Source organism: Rhinichthys klamathensis, unplaced genomic scaffold (assembly GCF_029890125.1).
Source record: "Rhinichthys klamathensis goyatoka isolate OS25496 unplaced genomic scaffold, OSU_Roscu_1.1 h1tg000053l_1, whole genome shotgun sequence".
Classification (NCBI taxonomy): domain Eukaryota; kingdom Metazoa; phylum Chordata; class Actinopteri; order Cypriniformes; family Leuciscidae; genus Rhinichthys; species Rhinichthys klamathensis.
In genome coordinates, this window is record NW_026606598.1 from 3,909,438 (window position 1) to 3,931,249 (window position 21,812).

At 39.9% G+C, this 21,812-nt stretch overlaps 2 protein-coding genes across 4 annotated transcripts in view; one reads left to right on the top strand and one right to left on the bottom strand.

Moving 5' to 3' along the window:
• Window positions 1-21,812, top strand: part of cdh23 (cadherin-related 23) — a 310,447-nt gene that overhangs the window by 162,617 nt on the left and 126,018 nt on the right. For all 3 annotated transcript variants that reach the window (XM_056248248.1, XM_056248246.1, XM_056248247.1), the window contains exon 10: window positions 18,545-18,657. In XM_056248248.1, coding sequence (XP_056104223.1) covers window positions 18,545-18,657 — 113 coding nt within the window. The remainder of the gene's footprint in view (window positions 1-18,544; window positions 18,658-21,812) is intronic.
• LOC130083193 (uncharacterized) lies at window positions 12,737-13,884 on the bottom strand. Its single transcript, XM_056248255.1, has 2 exons — window positions 13,711-13,884; window positions 12,737-13,539 (listed from the first exon to the last, which is right to left on the bottom strand). The coding sequence occupies exons 1-2, from the start codon at window positions 13,768-13,770 to the stop codon at window positions 12,787-12,789; spliced, it is 813 nt and encodes a 270-aa protein (XP_056104230.1). The 5' UTR covers window positions 13,771-13,884; the 3' UTR covers window positions 12,737-12,786.

The window sequence follows — 21,812 nt, forward strand, 5'->3', positions numbered from 1 at the left end:
AAATATGATTTGTTGTAAAAAACCTTAGTTTTTAACAACAAATCATACATGTTACGATCTTTTTAAAGTCTAGGAGATGTTACGCAACACTTGGATGAGTACGGTGGAAAGGAAACCATGACAGACTCAACTTGAAGAGAAACAAACTGGATTTTTATTGTCACAAAGCCGAAGCCACTAGTTCCAGTTCGGATGATAAATGGGTGCGCTATTTACAATGTTTAAAGATACAAATAATAAACAAATGATAGGAAAGAGAACCAAAAAGTGGCGCCAAAGAAAAGAACAGAATATAACAAAACAAGTCTTATACTAAACCTAAACCTAACCAAAGAAAAATGTGAAAAGAAAACCGAATTCTTCGGTGCATCCGGCACCTAAATAAGCTAACTACTAAAACAAAACATACACAGAGTGGCGCTCACTCCTAACCTAGTGTATCTAACAAATAAACACTATAGTGTCTATGTGTATACCGCGGCATACTGACCTGTCGTTCTCTTTCCCAGAGAGAGTCGAATTACAGGACCCCACAGCGTCTAACTGGAATACACATTGAAACTATGATCTCTAAGACTAGAACATACTGAATACTAAGGTACATATAAACAGAGCATACAGCACCCAACTCATTCCACTACAAAGAGCTAGTCATCACTATATGAATCTCAAGTTACATTCTTAGTAACCTCAAAACGCTACACGAACTCATGGACGCTTCCGAGAGAGAGAGAGATCGAATGTATGAAAACGCCATCCTTTTGAACCCAGCTGGACAACTCTGATTGGCTCCCGGGCGCCGCCCCGATGATGAGTGACGTCCCGCCAGGCCAGTCACAGCAGCCTGCGAGCCGAGAGTGAGCTAGAAACAGAAAAAGATAATGAGCATATACTATCAACACGTGCGAAGTATACCAGCGTGCACAGACTAGTGAAAACAAAACAAACCCCCTCGTGGAACGTAACATGCAAATCACTCAAAAATGTTTGCGTGATGGTGAATGAGACCCACTTGTTTATGTTCCTGAACGAATCAGTGTTTTTGAACGAATCGTTTGAGTGAATGTTTCAATGACTACATTTACATGCAGCCAATTTTCGGGTTATGGTCGGGTTAAGGTCACTATTCGGGTTTCTGAAACATTAGGGATAACCCGTTTACATGCGTGAGCAGAGAGAGTTTCTCCTGTATACATGGAATTGCTATATCCCGATGTAAACGCGACGCGCGGTTAGCGTCTGGACGTACGGACAACCTTAAGACGCAATATGCGTCATTTCCGATTCTTCTTCCTGTATCCAAAGAAAACAACAACAGCAGCACGCGGATAATGAATAGTTCGGGGCAGATAGCGATCGCCTTTGTTTGCGCTTTGGTGCTGGTAACGTTACTGACCTCGCTCCAAAAGTATGCTGTGCTGCGTCTCGCCATGTTTACTTCTGGTATACTGCTCGCGGGTTTTTGTATGCGCCGAGAAGTTTCTCTACTCAAAAGACCAAGATTCCTTGCGAATAGAACATGCGCAGAACACACATCACTATGGGGATATGCCGATGCGCGTTTACATGACCAAAAATTCGGGTTAGAAAAGGGGTACCCCAGGTATAATATCCCGGTTTTTAAAATCCGGGATATGAGCATATTCGGGTTTTTGCCGGTGTTTACATGGCCGTTCGCGACCGGGTTATTGCTAATATCCCGGTTTTGAACGGGTTATTGGCTGCATGTAAACGTAGTCAATGACTCACTCATTCGTTTAGTTTATGAATGTTTTGAAAGAATCAGTTGAATTAATTACTCTTTCATAAAGACAGTTACATGTCGCCACCTACTGGCATATTGATGTAATCTATTAGCAGGGCTCTCTTGACAATACCCACCACTAAAGTAAAACTAAAATATTGTTTTTAAGCATATTAAGGGTTGTACACACTCCAGTCTTGATTAGAACAGACATACAAGTCATTCCTAGGCATCAAGCATTATGTCACTGGTGTTTTTATTTTGAAATTGTCCCTTTCAGGCATATTTCAGGCTGATACCGCTGCAACTCCTCTCCTGCTCGCTGACAGCCTAATGAAATTATTCACTAATTCACGCCGTGTCCACTAATTTGCTGCCTGACTGACTTGATAGATGCGACAAAGCGTGGCTATCTGCTGCGCAGGTTCCCTAACCCATAACTGTGAGCTAATTTGCGTCGCTCTGTTAGCATGGCTAAGATCAAGGCTGGCGACGCGGCTCTTGTAGTAAATCAGTCTGAAACAGAGAGATAGCAGGTGCCGCGCTAACAGAGGCTGAGAACAGTGGAGTCTCATTCCTCTTCTTTAACATGAGGTTCAGCTAAGCTCAGACGTGCAGATGATGGACTGTGACTTAAATTGATTTAACAGTCGCCTTCACAAGCAGAAGGTAAACAATTGCTGTCTGGGAGGCAAACACACACATAGCGCTGCAGCTTTAGAAGAGGAATATTTCAGGAAACTCCTGCAACACATGACATACACTGCCCTACCAAAAAAAAAAAAGTTGCTGTTTGGATTTATAGGCAAATGCTTAAGAGTCATGACTGGATTATTATGTTTCTAGCATGTTATATGTTTGGCAACAATTCTTCTAATCCTAATTTATAGGGATGTAACGATTCACTCAACTCACGATGCGATACGATTCACAATACTGGTTTCACGATACGATTTTCTCACGATTTTTTTAACAAGTGATTATTTAAGAAATTATAAATGAAAAAGTGTCCCTTTTATTATTTCTCAGACAAAATGCTGCACATTTCTTTTTAATTTTAAAATATATTTGTCAAATAAAAAAACTACATTGAAATTTTAAAAAAAATCCCTTCAAGGTTGTTTCAACTCAGTCTTTCTGTCTGTCTGGTCAAGAGGGTGGGCACTCGCACACTAAGTAAAAGACTATGTAACAGTAGTACCACATTTAGAGGGGTTTTAATTTTGTTATAATTTGTATCATTACACTAGCAACTAGCAAGAGTAAAAAAACCCCCAGACATTTAGAAAAATATGCCATAACCATCAATAAATTATATATATATAAAAATATATATCCATGTACACATTTAGAGAAAGAGATAGTAAAATAAATACAACACCTGGTTGCCACGGAAACACTGATGCACCTTGTGATCTCCGTGGTTCTCGCACTTGTCGTATTAATGCCTTTTACATGAAAACGGAGGTGACTTGTGCTTCTCACGGTGGTGATTATTATTAGTCTACGGAAAGTCAAAATGCCGCCACATCTCCGATTTGAATGAGTCAACATCTACGCTTGCCGTCGCCATGTCTACTGTTTAACGGCGCGTGCACACCAGTCATGGCACACACTGGCGCGGCGCGAGCGGAGCAAACCGAGCGTTTTCAGTTCATTCCTATGGAAGTTGACCTTGGCTCACACAAGCTCAAGTTCCATGAATGAAGTGAAAACACTCGCTAGCTTCGCGCCAGTGTGTGCTTGCTGCTATTGTGCCTGTAAAGCGAGGTTCACAACTTCACAGGCTATACAGTAAGCGCTCCTGCTGTTTAAAACGTGTATCGCAATTCGTTTAACATTTCAACCAACTTGAATCGTCACACATTTTTATCGGTTTTCAACCAGTTGCGAGTGAATCGTTACATCCCTACTAATTTATGAAGTTTGTAGCTTATAATTTCTTGAACAACCATGTAGGAAGACACATGGCCATATTCCAGGATGACAAACTCAAGATTCATCAGGCTCAAATTGTGAAAGAATGGTTGTGAAGGAGCGTGAAGAATAATTTTCACACATGAATTGGCACCTCTGAGTCCAGACCTTAAATTCATTGAAAGTCTTTGGGATGTGCTGGAGGAGACTTTACAGAGTGGTTGAAACTTGGATTGTAAATAGAAGATCTTGGCCAAAAATGGATGCACCTCTTGATGGTTATTTGGTTATTTCCATCAAGAGGTGCATCAGTTTTTGGTCAAGATCTTGTATTACAAATAATTCGATTCTATTAAAGAGCATAATTACAGGGTTTCCCCAGCAGTCTCCAGCTGCTGACGTGTAGTTTAATGGCAGCTCGTGCTCTGGTGTGTTGGTGTGCTTGTCTTAAGATGCAGTGGGTGAGCTCTCTTAGCTTCTGGCTCTCAGCAGGATTAGAATGAGTGAGCTATCTGCTCTTCTGCACAGCTCCACTCACTCACACTCGCCTCTTTATTCTCTCCATCAACTTCAGCTGAGCTTGATTTCTGCAACAGAACAGTGAAGTCTCTGTGTTGTCACTTTGCGTGTTGATGAGATGTCAATCTCTGCAAGGGAGAGTTTTTGTTCTGTCAGGCAGAACGCATCATCGCTCTGGTCTTCTGAAGAGTCTTCTGAAGAGTCTGCTTATCTCACGCTAATATAAGCGCCTCTAAATCACAGCTCTTGTCTGCTGACTGGGTTACTAAATTATTAACATGCATTTTGTTGCCTCTAGTTGAAGGAATAGTTTATCCAATGATGAAAATTCTGTCATTATTTACTCACCTTTACTTCAGTATTTTCCATGAAAAACGATTTGTGAGCATGTCTGTCAAGCTCCAAACAGAACAAAAACACCTATAAAACACTATGAAAGTGATTCTTGTGACAATATTTAAAGTCTTCTGAATATGATAGCTGTGTGTGAGGAAAAAACCAAAATTCGTTATTCATTGATAATCTTTCCCTCTGCCAGAGCTCACAAATCTTATTCACATTTGTTGTTTTATGTCATTGTTGCCTAATGGTTCTTGCATATTGTTTTTTTGCATAACCAAACCTGATATGCCAATTTGATAAGCTAAATGGAAAATCTGAGAGCTGACATGGAGGGGGAAGATCTTCAATCTGTTCATCAACAACGCTTCCGAAATATAATATAATATTATATTATATTATGATTTTTTAAATAAATTAAACATTGAAATAATATGGACTACTTATTTATTCATTCATTCGTTTTGCGTGAAGTTTGCAATTATATCAGGGTGACTTAATAATGACAATTACATTTTTTGGGGGGGGGGGGGGGGGGGGGGGGGCATGTGACTTTAAGACATTTGTAATGAGAATATTTGAAAACAATACATTCTCTCCTCAATGCTAAGTTCATAATTAGTGCTTCCTCACAAGTCACCCCTCAGAAACAATCAGCGTCTGCTGCTCAATTTCAATATATTTGCGTTGCCAAATAAGGATTATTATCATTTCAAATCAGCCTGCTCTTCAAAAGTCTTAGTCCAGTGAACAGCCAAGCATGCTGGTTTTAATGAATCCATCAGGTCAGCGTGGCTCTCCGCTGCACGTTTGATTTCACACTGGGCAATTGGGAAAGTGAATTAAAGTGTGTATTCTAATTGGCCGCCCATGCCCAGAGGAGCCAATATATTCACGCTAGCGGACTCGGATGCATACACTCGGTTCAAGCACTCTCAATCAATCTGGCTTCTCCCGTTGTTTGATTTCCATTACGCAGATGGTTCAGATTGCGCTATTCGAATGTATAAATCACAGCTATCTCTTTAGGGCAGCTCTGAATCACTCATGCATGCTCAACAAGCTCTGTTTGAACCCAGTGCCAATGCAGCGGTGGTGTGGCTATGTCCAATTTAGCATAACAATAGTGAACACATGAGATGAGATGGGCTGAATGAAGAAGTTTGAGAACCTGGGAAGGAGGAGGTAAAGGAACATAGTGATGAAGTGGAATGGAGCGATAGGGAGGTGGAGGAATGCAAGAGTTTAGAGTTGGAGGACAGGGTTATGCAATATATAGTAGAACAGAAAAAAAAATCTGTCTATAAGGTGAGGAGCAGACGCTGATTCATTTCTATTTGTCTGTCTGTCTGTCGGCAAAGTCCCTTTCAAGGAAAGTCTGTTCACTCAGCGGCCATACTTGCAACGCCTCCAGGCAGCTATTTTGGGCATCCGAGACCAAGTCCTATCTATTTGAATGGGGGAATCCTGAAATCTCAAAAACTGCTTGCCAAACTCACAATTAAATGGCATATTTCAAATCAGCAACAAAATCTTACTTGGATTGTTCCTTAATTGTTGTTTCTTATGCTCAAATAGCATTAAAAACACTTATTTTTCAGCCTAGACCAGGCATTGCGGATGTGCACACAATGACTTTACCTGTCTGTCTGTCGGTCTGTCTATGTACAGTAAGGGTGTAAAGGTTCAAATTACTCACGGTTCGGTTTTCATCACAGTTTCGATACGGTTAGGTGTGTGCTATGTTCAGAGGAAAAAGGACTACTGTCAAATAAAAATAAAGAAAATAAGAATACAATCTTCACTCTGTAAATTAAATAAAGATGAATCATTATTAAAGTTACAAAAGCTCATCAGTATGTTTTATCCACTTTTTTTTATTTAAATCATCGCTGTTGTAACATATTGGGAAGCCATTTCTGAAAAGCAAACAACCCTGAGGAGTGGGATGGTGGAGGCATGGAGCAATGGTTAGCTGAAGGTTATAGGAATGGGCAGGTGTAACAGAGTTGGGTGGATTTACATGGGAACAGGGAGGTGGAGGAATGTAGGAGTGATGAGGTAGAGAACGGAGCGATGGGGGGGCTGATGATCTTTAGTAATACATGATTGTATGTGATGAGAGCTGTACAGAGGTGAGGGAATCTATCATAAAGAACAAAAGAACTGTTAGAAGAGAAGACAGATTGTGTGTCACTCTGTGGGCCATCTGCAACTGCTGGACTTAATTAGTGTGCAGTGAATAAACACTGCAGCTGCGGGAGAGGGACTGAGAGAGAAAAGACATGAACATATAATGAAAATAATTACTGAAATATCATATAATTAAGGAAAGTGAGGTGTTAATGAGACGGACAGTTTATCGAGGGAGTATAAACTGTTTTGAGTGGAGAATGAATTAGAAAAGAATGGTGGATTGGATGGCGAGCAAGTGTAGTGCTCTTTTGTAGCCCTAAAGTTTGGGCCTCTGCTGCCGAGCACTAAACTAATTACCCAAAACCAGCATGATATCTCAGGAGTAACGGATTAATTAACAGGGCTATCGTTTCCAGTCTGAAGATATTATTTTCTTCTATCCCAGACCAGGGAGAGGTCCAGTCCCAAACCTCACGCCTGCTCTCTGCCAGACAGTACTGGAGAGGAAAGATTTTATTCCTGTTTCTTACTCTTTGTCCATGTCTGGTGTTTCAGCAAGTATTTTTGTTGACCTTAGCGGTAAAGTATGACCTTAGGGTGGTATGAGCGATATCTTATTTCATATTACTCTTATTTGAGTAATATTAAACACACATAGTCATTCTAATGCTGGTTTTCTGTGATAGTTTATTATAGTTGCCAAACCAATCTCCTTAATTGTATTAACTCAAATATTTAATTTCAATGAACTCAAAAGGCAACCAGGTAACTTACTTTAAAGGGATACTCCACCCAAAAATGAAAATTCTGTCATCATTTACTCACCCTCAAGTTGTTGCAAACCTGTATGAGTTTCTTTCTTCTGCTGAACACAAAGGAAGATATTTTGAAGAACGATTGGAACTTTGGCACCATTGACTTCCATAGTATTTTTTTTTTCTACTATGGAAGTCAATGGTGCCAAACAACTGTTTGGTTCCAATTGTTCTTCAAAATATCTTCCTTTGTAATTAAACTTATTAATTTGATGGCGGATCCAAAAAGGTTCAAACGACAATCACCAGTGACAACTGGAGATTCACCCGCTGTAAAATGCAAAAGACTTTGGCCTTTGGAGTGGCTACAGGAAAAAAGAGACAGCAACCGGGCCCATGCGAAAACAAGGATGATATCGGAAGGGCTTTAAATGTAGTCATGCAATGCTGATGTTGTTAACATGAAAAATTGGAGAACAAAGTATAATTTGCACGGTTTTACGTGATATGATAAGCGATCGTTGGATTTAATCAGCGCGATTTACTGCAATGCTTTTTTCCCCTTAGTTGGTCAGAACAAAAGTGGATGTTACTTACTTGTTCAGATGACATTTTCCGGTGAAAATTCTTATGTTGGTGGTCATACTTCCAAAAAGTTGAATCTGTGATTCTGTATGCCAGTATCCACACCGGCGCGGCGACTGACAGCAGCACATTCCCCTAAAACATTGGATTCATCCGCGCGGTGCCGTGCAGAGGCACAACCCACGTAAAGTTGATCATTCCGCAAATAACTGCAATTGCCAATTTCAAACAGAGATGGCGACAAAGAGGAAAAACTACGGACTGCAGCTTTAAAGTAATGCATTACTTTTAAGGGTGTCACGATTTCTATATTAAATCGAAATCGATCGAAATTAATTCAATGGTATCGAAATCGAAATAAAAAATGGTATCGTCGATACTGCCACGCCCCATGTCGCGTCCGTGATGGAAAGTTCGGATCGTTTTACAGACTCTATTGTTCAATCTCGTTCATCAAAATTAACTAGACTTTTTTTCTAGTCATTTCAGGGGCTTTAAATGTTATACTATTAACATGCAAATTCCCCGAACATTAAGAAGATGTACATAATGAATGCAGTGAAAAATAATTTACACTACAGGGAACAAATAATTACTTTACCTTCCGAGTCTTTTGTTCATTTGTCGCGTGACAGAGGCAATGAACAGATCGTTTATGATGAATGACTCATTCATGATGAACGACTCATCACGGTGCGGAAAACAAAACACCTGTTGAAAGGCTGCGAGTCCTCTAACTCAGTGATTCTCAACCGGTGGGCCGCGGCCCTCTAGTGGGCCTCGGAGCGCCATCTGGTGGGCCGTGTAGGCAGTGGTAAACTACCCCCAAATTAATTTTTATTTGTTTTTTTAATTGACAAATCTTGTTATTTTCTAATTATCTGATTGTTCTTATGAATTTATATGATCAAAAACACTCCAGTCCAGTCATAAAGCATTATCTAAAAGCGAATTTATGTTTAAATATCGCAACACCAATAGGCTTGTTGCATAAACAGAACGTTCGATATTTCCGGGTTGTAACGGTAGGCCGCACGACTTCCGGTTACTCCTGTCAGAGCGAGTCTGACAGCGAGCAGCTGCTTGTCAGAGCGAGAACGCTAACGTTAACTTTAGTTAGTCAACGAGGAAGATGGCATTTTACACACGATGCTTGCAGGACCTGCCAAGGACTACCGTTAACGATGTACATAGGATTATACAATCCTCAACATCAGCCCCAAAGAGCAAGCGGGAGAAGGGGTTTAAAATGTATATTTCCAGCTACATTGACCATTACGAAGGTAAGTTAATTTACTATGCTTTGTTTTAGTCTAGTAGCCTAGCCTATGAGCTATCTTGCTAACCGGTAACGTTAAACATTGAATGAGCCTGATGAATATTATATTGTTTTAATTGTTTTGATCATAACATGATATTATTCTTAACTCAGTGTCAAACAAAGAGCCAGAGACAGGGAGAGTGAGCGTCCGCGCTACCTGCCATAGGTCACTGAGGAAGAATGAGAAACCTCACGACCTCAGAGTAGGATCTAAGATAGTTCAGTTGTTCCAGCCAGTTCTGCTCCAAACATGTCCTGGGGATTTTGTGTTGCTAGGATAGGTTCTGTATCAGTAACATAGGCAGAAAATAGCACTCGGATATCTAACCTAGCCCCCATGAAAACTCCAGGAACTGCTTGTGACGGCTGTTGTTTATTATAAGTTAAGTTTAAGTTAAGTTTGTATGGTAAGTTAAGTTGTAAGTTTGTTGGAGTTTCAGTTATCTGTATGTTCAGTATTCATGTAACGTTTTTGACTTGTAATAGCCTACTAACATCTCACATATGTAATACTAACATATTTTAATGTTTATAAAAACAGAACTAAAAACGACCTTTTTTGGTCATTTGTTAACTAATATGATATGGTTAAGCCTACCATGACTAACAATCTGAAATGTTGATTTTGTTCCATTTCCTGTGCCTGTACTATATTTAAGATGGCAATGGTTATTGGTAATGTTTTTTTTTTTTGTTTTTTTTAAGATTACACTTGAGCACTCATTCCCGGTGCAACTGTATGAGGCTGTGTGTTCATGTGTGGCTGGTAAGGCACTGTGCAATCACAATGTTGCACTGCTCTATCAGACAGCACACTTCTCGCAGCTTCAGATCAGTGCTGTACCCCCTGTCCTTAGTTGCACTGAAACAGAGCAACGCTGGCACAAGCCAAGGTCTATGGTAAGTCTGAGAGCATTATTTACCACACTGTTTCATAGTGTAGTCAGTCAGCTGAATTGGTATGTGTGCAAAGCTTGCTTTCATTAAAGACCATTACTATCAACAGGGTGTGAAGCCAGGCCGGGTCAGAGACATGGTCGTGTTGGCAGCCAAACCCAAGCAAAAGACGGTTGGAAATGGTGTAAGGTAATAATGTTTTATGTTATTTCTATAATTTAGATAAAACATGATTTAAATATGAAAATAAACACATCTGAAACACAGCATGTTACCATGTACACAGGAGCACACTTTACAAAGCACTGAGGGGAGAACTGCCAGATGTGGACATGCTCAAAGTGGCTGAGGTGTATAGTGATTTCCCTGCGACCTTGGCACCACTCATCACCACCATGGCCATTAGTTCTGATGTTCCGTTAGTCCAGTCAGCACTAGGGGAAGTGCAGGAGGGAAGTGCCATCGCCTCTCAGCACCCAGTAGCACCCACCAGGACCATCCAGTTGCACTCAGATGCACCTCCACCTCCACTTCTGCCGTTGGCTGATTACAGGTTGGAGCCTACAACCTGTCAATTTGTTTGCAGTGAACAACAACAACTTCATCTGGTCTCCCTCCAGACAAGTATTGAAATGGCCAGACAGGTGGAGGCTTCCACACGGGACCAGAGCTTGTCTGCAGAGTGGCATCAGGTTCGTCGACCACGAATAACGTCCTCACACTTTAGAGAGTTGTGCCATGTTCGAGGTGAGAGTACAGCACAGCAGCTCGCTCAGAGGATTTGGAAGGGCACTGTTCAAACTGCTGCCATGAAGAGGGGCCTGGTACTTGAACCTGTTGCCATTGAGGAGTACTGCAGGATCAAGAACACAAACTATTGGCCTTGTGGGTTTATCATCCACCCTGATGCCCCCTGGTTAGGGTCTTCTCCTGACGGGGTTGTATTTGACCCAACCGAAAACCCTCCCTATGGTTTGGTTGAGATTAAATGTCCAAATTGCAAGAGCTATGTTGATTGCAAGTACTTGAAGTTGCATGGCAACACAATGCAATTAAAACGGCAGCACAGCTACTACTGGCAGGTCCAAGGCCAGCTTCTAATAAGTGGAATGGAGTGGTGTGACTTTGTGGTGTTTGCAGAGGATGACATGGTCATCCAAAGAATCTACAAAGATGCAGAGGTTGCACAAATCATTAGGGAGAAGGGGGATCACTTCTTTTTTTATTTTTACATGGCTGTGTGTTTGAAATAGATACTGTTACTATTTACTGTTACTCTTAGAATAATTTACAGTAAATCAGTTCTATTTTTGTATGTATTTATTAAATTGTGAATGTTTGTAAACAAACAACATATCAGTTTAACCCTCATTTATGTTGTCACTTGTGATCTTTGGGGTCTTCAGATACCCCAGACAATAACATTTAATTTTGTAACAGGATTATAAAAATGTTTTTACAAATGCAATTTTACTCTGTTTGTTAATGTTTTTCCTCAACATTTGTGTAGTTTTGGGAGGATTTATAATATCTTGTAAATTTCTATGAATAGATTAAAAAATATTTATTTAAATAGGCTTTTAACAAAAAAACAACAACAGTATTTTATGCAAATTTCACTTTATAAAAGACCCAGATATCTAACTTTCATTCATGGGGATAACATGGATAATTTTAAATGGTTTAATGTAACATTTATGCCCATTTTTGAAAAATCAATTTAACCACTAGATGGCTATTGTCACATTCACTGTCTGTCTTCATCTGTACTACACTTCCCAGTATCCTCCGTCATCATCATCACCTGTTCATCATCGTTGTCATCCCCGCCTTCACCTGTGTTTCACTCATCATCGTCACCTGTTGTCTTTGTCATTATCTCTGTGTATTTAAGCTCCCCCTGTTTCTCTGTTCACTGGCCGGTTATTGTTTGTGTTCATACACACTTGTTTCGATTGTTGGATTGTTTGAATATTAAACTTTAAGTTTGCTGCCTGAAACATTACAGCTACATGGCTCCATTATACTATTTGACTACCTGAAAGATATATTTTCACAAGTTGGATTCATATCTAAATGTTATAAAATGTTTAAAAAAAATGTCAAAATTTAGCATTTTTTGTACAGAAAAAAACTACAAAAAAAACGTTTCTCAATAATTTTACATTATGCTTAGAATCAAATCTGAACAAAGTGTTACAAAGAGAAATGTTGGACTCTTAAGATGTTATTTATTTCAATCATCTATTACTAACTGTAACAGAACAAAAATGAACAGAAATGAACAATTATATTACATGTTGGGTAAAAATACATGACCATCAAAATGGAATGAACTGAACAGCAATAACAAATGAGCAAGTATGTGTGTGAGAGAGTGTGTGAGTGCATTTACAAAGATATATATAGATTTGTAAAAATGAACAATAACATCTCTACATTTGTGTATGTTTGTAAACATACAACATACAGTATCAGTTCAAGTTTTGTATAGATTCGTAAAAATTAACAATAAAACTTGAACAAAGAAATTGGAACTGATTGTAAACTGATTCATAAAAATTCTAGTCCATTCATTTCTGTGTTGCCCATGCCTTAACCAGTGGTCCATTCTGGTAATTCACCAAGAGACAAGCGACGGTGAACAACTGGTCAATGCTCCCACACACTGACAGAGGAATGACTTTATCAAACAGTTTGTTCTCTTTTACTCGCCTGATGCACCTCTCAACATGCACTCTCACACGGGCAATAGACTGTGTCTGCTGGACATCCTCTTTGGTCATCTGTTTGTTTCTTGCAAGGAAAGCAGGTCGGTAAACCTTTCCAGAGAAGAGATTGTCCACAAGAAAGCCTTTGTCAACCATAATGGCCATCTCTGGTGTGAGGAGTTTGGCTATTCCTGACTGCTTAAAAATTTCCCGGTCACTCATGGAACCTGCATACAGAGGTGACACAAAGGTGATGGGACCATGAGGTGCAATGCCAATCATGGCCTTGAAAGTGGTGTGTGACTTGTATGGGGAGTAGACTTCGCTGTGCAAAAGAAGAGAAGAGGGAGTTTGGCAAAAGATTTCTGTGCAGTCAAGCACCACTTGTGTGTCTGGGAACAAAGCAAACTCAGGTGGTAGATGAGCCTTTAATTCCTCTGGTGGTATCCACAGGCGGATGGAACCCAGTAGATAATAGAGGAAATGTGTCCACGATGTAATTATTCTGCTTGCTGTGGTGGTATGGATGTTGAAGCGTTTGGCTAGGTCCCTCAAATGCAGGCCCACAGAAAGGTGCATCAAGAAAAGCAGTAACTCATCTATCGGTGCTAGTCTCTGTTAAAAAACAAAAACACACAACACACTAGAAATCACTTGTACTGTAGTATTAATGTGTGTTGCCCTAACAAATCATCTGAAAACACCCTTGATTAATAATGGAGCCTTTGACAGTCAAGATATGTCAAGTAAACTGTAACAAATGTTAAGACTAACAACATAACTTACTGATGGTCTCAGAAGGCTAGGTTCTTTGGAGGCAGCATGGACACTGGTGATCCGTACCATTTTAGTTGTTGCAGCAGGCTCCACCAATTGCCAAAAGGCCTGGAAATGCTTGTATGATGCAAATCTGCAATGAAATTATAATCACTTTAGAACTTTATGTTCATAATAATACAAAATGATGACTGACATATTATTGATGGAACAACATACTTTTTTAAATTTTACTTCAGTTTCTCAAAAAGGAAATTTTACTTTTACTCGAGTACATTTTTTAGGGAGTAATTGTACTTTAACTTTAGTATAGATTTTCAGTACTATAACCCCCACTGCAACCCAGACACACATAGAGTTAGCTACTACATACAATTGCATAATAGCATGGACCAACCTTGTGTAAAAACGAATATCCTCATCAGATCCTTGGAGGTGTTGGAGTCCAAACCGAGACAGCAGTTGCAGTGATTGGACTTGTTGTTGGAGCTCCTCTACCTTTCTCCTCAGGGCTTCGTTTTCATCTGCCAGATGATGTGTGACAAGTGCAGTAGTGGGGGTGACACAGTAGGCGTGATCACGATGTACAACTTCCATCTCTGTGACCACCTCGTTGTCAGACGCCATCGGTAGGTCAGGGGAAGGAGGCCTTGGCCGACGTTGCCAGACATTAAGCCGAGGTGCCGGGACGCTGAACTCATTCCAGGCAAACAAACAAGGGACACTGCCTTTCTTTAGTCGTTTCTCCCCTCCAGTCGTCGTTACAAAATCCTCAAAAAGGAAATGACAACTGCAGACTCGAGTGCATTCAGTTGGAGTGAAGCTATCCCTGCGGATCTTGACTAGCCACTTTGATCTCACCTCAAGATCCACAGGGAAGCGATGAAAACTAATCGTTCCATTGTATTTCGACGAATTTCCACATATCGGCACACAACAGTGTAAAGACGTTCGTCTGGATTGACGCTGTAATTTAATTCGTTTTTCTTTTAGTCTTGAGAAACTCATAATTGCCGTCTAACTAAACTATCACTCTCTCGCTCTCTCTGAGAGGAGATAACGTCAACGTAACCGGAAGTTGTGCGGCCTACCGTGACAACCCGGAAATATCGAACGTTCTGTTTATGCAACAAGCCTATCACGTTACAACGTCAGATTGAACGTTTATTCGATCAGATAACATTACGTTACTGTTATATGGATCGTTTTCTGAAAAGAAACGCAGACGTGGGAGACAGACTGGTGCAAGCAAAAGCTGCGAAGTGTGTGGTGAGAAAATATGATGCTGAATACATTCAAATTGTTTTTTATAAGGGCAAGTCCTACTGAGACTAAAGCGGGTCGCACACCGGACGAGAAGCGCAGCGCAGCGCCGCGTCGCGTCTAGGGGCCTGTTTACACCTGCTCACTTCATGTGTTTTTACTGATCAGATAGATATCCGAAGATCCGAGATATCAAAACGATTCCATTTACACTTGATCACATAAATGTGTTTCCTCAAAACGGATATAGCCTAAATCCGATCTTCAATTCCCGCGCTTTATGCTGATTTAATGGAGTTAACGTCACCGAAATCAAAAGATATGAGCTGCAATTTATTGATCATCAGCTAATTTCAAAATCAAAGACCACAATAGGAGAGAACGGCAATGGCACATGGTAAGATAATTTCGTTTCTTTACTTTTAATGAAGATGATTGTGTGTTAAGCAAGGGTCTGCGACTACTTTCACTTTGATTTGCTATAAGTTGCGCGTTGGCTTGATGATGCTCAGCTGCTCTCATCTGCGGCGATTCGTAGCCCACTGCAGTAGCGCCGTCATATCTGATTATAACATGACATATATAGGCCTAGCCTATAATACGCTCTCACATGTTTTTTTTTGTTTTGTTTTTTTGCATTGTTGGGAGGAGTAACATTTACATATGTGGTTTCAACCAGATGCATTTCCACTTGTCCAGTTTCATCTGGAATGCGCCCCAGACCTCCTCCCTGTGGTTTGAGCGATCGGATTTAAATCCGTCTTTTGGTCTTTTCACAATCGGATAGCTATCCGAACACAGTTTAAAGTGGCCAGGTGTAAATTGCCCCTAGGAGCTAGGACAACTCAAGGTATCACACACCAGACGTGCACTTTCTCAGTTTATGGCCAGCAATATTGTTATGTTTAAGGACATTATTAAATTAAGATAATATCTGTACTATTATGATTGGATTGTAGCTACAATTAAATACAACCGTTGCTGAGTTTGCTGCAGAACACTTTACCTCAAGACGTAGGCCTACATTAACTGAATTAATTGAGAATCTCACCTGAAAATCCGATAATTTTCATCCACGCAGCTGATTTCTGTAAATTAATGTAAAACTAAAACTAAATGTATCTTGTATCTATCTTAAGTCAGTGTAAATGGGGCTCTGTGGCACGGCAGGATTTTGAACAGGGTCCTGAGCCGTAGCTGGGTGCCGCGGACAGACGCCGAATGGCGCTGCCGGTGTGTGTACACACTCATAGAAAATAATGTGTTCGAATTTTAAAGCCTCTCGTCCGGTGTGCGACCCCCTTAAGCCGAAGGCACAGTGTGTTGAATGTGGAGAAACGTTTCAAATGAAGCGCTAAAAAAACCCATCAAAGCTGCAGAAACATTTGACCTCAAAACACCCGGGCTGTGTTGGAAAGCCAAACGAATATTGTTTTAAACAGTCATGTTAATATCGCTAATTGTATTTGATAAATTATACTTACACTATGTAAATTGGGGTGAATGAACATTTCTGCTAATGAATGTTCCCCTCTTGTGTGTCTGACCCATTGTGCCTGTTATTGTTACAACAAGAATGGTTACTGAGTAAACCTGCCGAGTCGTTTTTATAGACAGTTTTCATCTATATAGCTGACTTGACCTAGTCTGCTACAATGGCATAACAGATTAACAGCAGAGTATATCATTGCACTTTTTGAATTATCTGTTATTCTGTGTTCATACTATCATATTTGGAAAGGTGGTCCTTGGAATGTTTTTAAATAGTCATTGGTGGGCCATGAGTTGCAAAAGGTTGAGAACCCCTGCTCTAACTGACACATCATGGCAACTGCAGATATCGAAGACCCATCAACGGAACTTGAACACCCTCCTGCTTCTCTGAAGTCGCCGGTGTGGAGGTATTTTGGATTTGCAGTGCGGTATGTTGACAACGTTCGCGTTGTCGACAAAAAAGCCACAGTTTGCAAGCTCTGCTATGTGCGTGTACCATATTCGTCCACTGGCAACACGACTAACATGGCTGCGCATCTCCGCAGACAGCACAAAAATATAGATTTGTCGGTCAAACCAACAACTGTACAAACTACTCTCCCGTCTTCATTTGGAATTAAATTTCCAAGTAACTCAACTCGTGCAAATGCAATTACAAGCGCCTTAGGAGTATTCATCGCTGCAGATATGCGACCTTATTCGGTGGTGGAAAACTCCGGATTTAGGCATTTAATTAGCGTGCTAGAACCGCACTACGAAATCCCAAGTAGAACGCATTTCACAACTACGGTGATACCCTCATTGTACAACAATGTAAAGGAGAAAGTTATTGAAGGTCTGAGAAGTGCACATTTAGTGGCCTTGACTACAGATTGCTGGACCTCCAGAGCAACACAGAGCTTCATGACTGTCACAGCACATTATATTAATGAACATAAATGTCATCTTCTGAGAAGACTGCAGTTACAAAAGCAAAGTAACCTGCCATTTAGTTTCTCTTAAGTTTCCAATTGACTTAATAAAGTTATTGTTACATTTATGATGTTACTTGTTTTTGTTATATTTTAAATTTGGCAATGGTGTAGTGTACATTGTGAACAAATTTATATTGCATAATGCATAAACGTGTAGTCTAAAAATTGCATAGCAATCTGCGCTTTAAATTTTTTTTTTTTTAAATCGAGAATCTAATCGAATCGTGACCTTAGAATCGAAAACTTAATCGAATCGAGGATTTGGAGAATCGTGACACCCCTAATTACTTTACTCCGTTACTTGAAACAAGTAATCTGATTACATAACTCATGTTACTTGTAATGCGTTAACAGTCTATATCACAATATACCGTAGTCATTATTGTTGGAAATCCATTGAACAGATGGTGAATATATTAAATAATGTGGTACAGAATTAAATTGAGAATGCCTCTAAATTAAAATTCAGATCCTGTGCAAAAGGGTGTTTAGTTGCAATTTAAATTTGAACACAATGATGTAGAATTTAAATGAATTGAAACTGAAAAAAAAAAAGTGATGTAACTAATTGTTGTCTAGAAAAACAAAGCCTTGAAGTTTGAAGCTTTATAGGCCTTGCAGACAGACAGATAGATCTATAATAATAATTAGAATCCTGCCCTCTTATTGATGTGCAAATTTGTACCATTTTTTTGGTTTTAAGTTTAACCACTGAATTTGTCATAACATCCAGCCCTAATTTACAGGATAGGAATGATCTGATGAATACCTTTAAATCCTTAGCTTAAAGCTGACGATAGGGACGTTCCCCCAGGAGCGGAGGTTAAGAGCCCTGCTCTAGGGCAGAATGGTGATTAGGGAACTCAACGACCTCCGCTTCGCTGACACCTCTGAGGGTTTTGACCTACAACCTTTGAGTTTGGGCTTGGATATTTAACCACTTTACAATCATGACATCCCAATAATTAAAATATCTTAATGCTAAACAGTCAAAGTGTAACGAGGGTACAAACTCTTGGGTTTAATATGGCAGTATCCAGTGCAAACAGAAACATCTTTTGACCCAAATACTGCCACAATAATTCACAATCCTTTTTGGTTCTGTTCATCAGGTAACACCAACAGCATGTTTGCTCTCGACTACATCAGCGGATCTCTGACAGTGAGCGGCCAGCTGGACCGGGAGAACCCGCTGTACTCATCCGGATTCACCATCACAGTGAAGGTGCGACTCAAAACTAGAGGTGGAGGAGCTCATATGGAATTTAAAAAATGTGTTTGAGCTTCACAAAAGGATTTGTTCAATTTCAATATTCCTGTTCAGAAACGGTGCCATTCTTTATGACGTTGGGTTTCCTTAACAGTTCTTGAACGTCTGCGCTCTGCCTTATTAAAAAAAAAGATACACACTATATTTTGGTACTTAAATAATAATATAAAATAATTATAATAATACAAAGAATACAATTGTTTTTATTTAATATATAGTTTGGACAAATGCTTCCTCAGTAGTACCAAAAGAACTGTTCATTGATTTGTTGAGAAACTGGAATCGTTCAGTGGAATTGGAATCAGAATAGTTAAAATCCTTAAGCTCTTAAAACCTTTTATTATAAGTCTTCCAACCCTGTGTGAGATTCAAATCCTCTAATGCATTATTAAAATCTATTCTGTGATGTTTCAAGGTCAACACTGACTTTAAGTGAGGAATAAAATCACATATAAGACGATTTGTTCTGTTTCCAGAAATTCTCATCTATAGTAGTTCTGGTTAGTCTCTCATCCCCTGCACAGAAGTCATTGGGATCTCTGCCAAATGCAGTATTGATTCTACTGTAAATGTTTGCGGACTGTGACTGTAATTTATCGAGCCATTTACCCACATTGAGTTTATCAGGGTCAGTGTGTGAAAAGGTCTCACTGACCCTGGAGCTTTAAATACATTTTTAACTATCATTGCTTAGCCATTACAAACATGGAAAACACTTCAACTGAACTGAACTGGACTGGATTTTCGGTTCACTGTGCATGTTAGTGTTTTTAGAGAAACATGCAACTCTCATATATCATGACAAGTATTTTTGTGACATTGACCATGTCAACTCCTTTTACAGACGCTCAGATGCTCTTGCTTTCATTGAAACTCAAGATGCTCTTTGGATCCCTTTTTTTGAATTTGTTTTTTTAAAATGAACTCTTTTCTTTAATGTCAAAAATGTATTGGTCTACTGTTGTAGCTAGTTGGAATGAGTGACCATGTGACAGACACCTGTGTGTGTGTGTGTGTGTGTGTGTGTGTGTGTGTGTGTGTGTGTGTGTGTGTGTGTGTGTGTGTGTGTGTGTGTGTGTGTGTGTGTGTGTGTGTGTGTGTGTGTGTGTGTGTGTGTGTGTGTGTGTGTGTGTGTGTGTGTGTGTGTGTGTGTGTGTGTGTGTGTGTGTGTGATGTCATTGTTATCTCAGTGTCCCGCTGACAGTGCCAGGGCCAGACACAGGACACTGGAGGGGAGAGAGAGAGAGACAGAAAGTGTCCCTATAGACCTCAGGCAGGAAAGCTCTTTGTTCCAGTCTCTCAATCTCTGAGAGCTCAGTTTAGCAGAGGCTCCTGAAATAGACAGACACACACACACACACACACACACACCTTTGCCTCCTCTTCAGGCTGTATGAGGATGAAGATGAGAGAGAGGGAGAAAAAGAACAAAAGGGAAGTGCAGACAGACTTTAGTTTAGACCTTTTAAAATAATTCTGATAAAGACCATATATATAAAGTTTGGATTTGAGTTATCATGGTTTCCACAAGAAATATTAAGCAGCACAGCTGTAGAAGAAATGTTTCTTGAGCACAAAATCAGCATAGTAGAATTATTTCTGAAGGATCATGTAACTTGTGTGTGAGAGTTTCAGCAACCATTATTCCAGTCTTCATGTATGTATATGTATAAATATATATTCCACTGATGTGCAGTAACAGGTGTGCATACAGCTGAAATACTGTTTACTAATAAATAATCTTCAGACACCCGCCAAAAAAGAGCTGTTTTAGATTAGTGCTTTATTCACATTGAGCTGAAAATGTCCAGAAAGTGCTGTGTATGGGATTCTGTTTCTAAAAGACTGGTGGAGATTGTGGCCTCTGTAGATTTCTGTCATTATTTCTCTGGATTTGACACAGACGTCATGATAGCCATCATTATCGCCTCTGCTCTGATAAGACACCATTGAACCGCTGCTGATGTCGGTAAATTTGCACAAACCCTAAATTCGGCAATGCTTTATTTTAACTTCCAAAGCACAACCACAGTGACAAATATATGACCAAATAACATTATGAATTATGTAACAGGACCCAGTCTGACTAACACAATAGCCCATTCTGACTCTTTGTGAAAGGATAAGTACATAACAATCATGCAGTATTGAGACAATCTGTCTTTGTGTTTGTTTTGAATGGGCACTTAAGTTGTTTTGTGCAATCAGAACTTGTGTGATAATTCTATCTAAATAAGCAGGTTTCAGAGCAAGGACTATTCTGTTCTATAAGGATGATTCGCTCAAGTTTTAGTTACTGTTACATTTAAATGTTCCCTCATTATTGCTGCCTTTGCCTTATGTAATAAAGCGCGTGAAGAAGGTGTAGAGACAGTCATTAATAAGAGGTCCAAAAAGGGAACACCCAGGAAAATTGAGATATAACTCACAACCAAACATTGACGATAGCGGACAAAGGAACAGAATAAGGGTCCGACAGAACGTAAATGTAAAGTTTTTGTTATGCTTTTACATGACAACGGTGTTTTGGGTGCCTGAAAATGTATAGTTTTCAAAGTGCAAGTTTTTTTTCTCCATGTAAACAACAAAAACGCGAATCTCTGAAGACAATGACGTCATTCACATGCGTATTACGTGTTCAGTCTATAGTGTTTCATCGCCATCTAATGGCCTGGCAGCAGAATACAGCGTTGTTAGTCGTTTTCGTGGATCCGTGTGAATGGGGATCGTTTTATCGTCTGTACGCAGAAAACTCGAAGGAAAAGCTTCTCCGTTTTAAGCATATCGTTGTCGTGTAAACGGTCCCTAAAACTCAGGGCTTAAAGCTCCAGTCGGCAAGTCTGGCAGATTGAGTGGATTTAGGAAAATTTTGAATGTTTACAACTCTCATGCCCCTCCCCCACTATCAACGGATACCCTCCCACCCAGTTCATGCTCGTCAGTGCGTGTGCACCAGATTTTCAGTGAACGCCAGGGCTCTCAAGTGTCACGCATTGAGCGTGACAGTCACTCATTTCAGTCTTTTGTCACGCTCTCCCGCCACACATTGTATTTCTCACGCTGAAAAACTATTTGTAATATATTTAATATGCCGCAGCGCCCAAAACTCT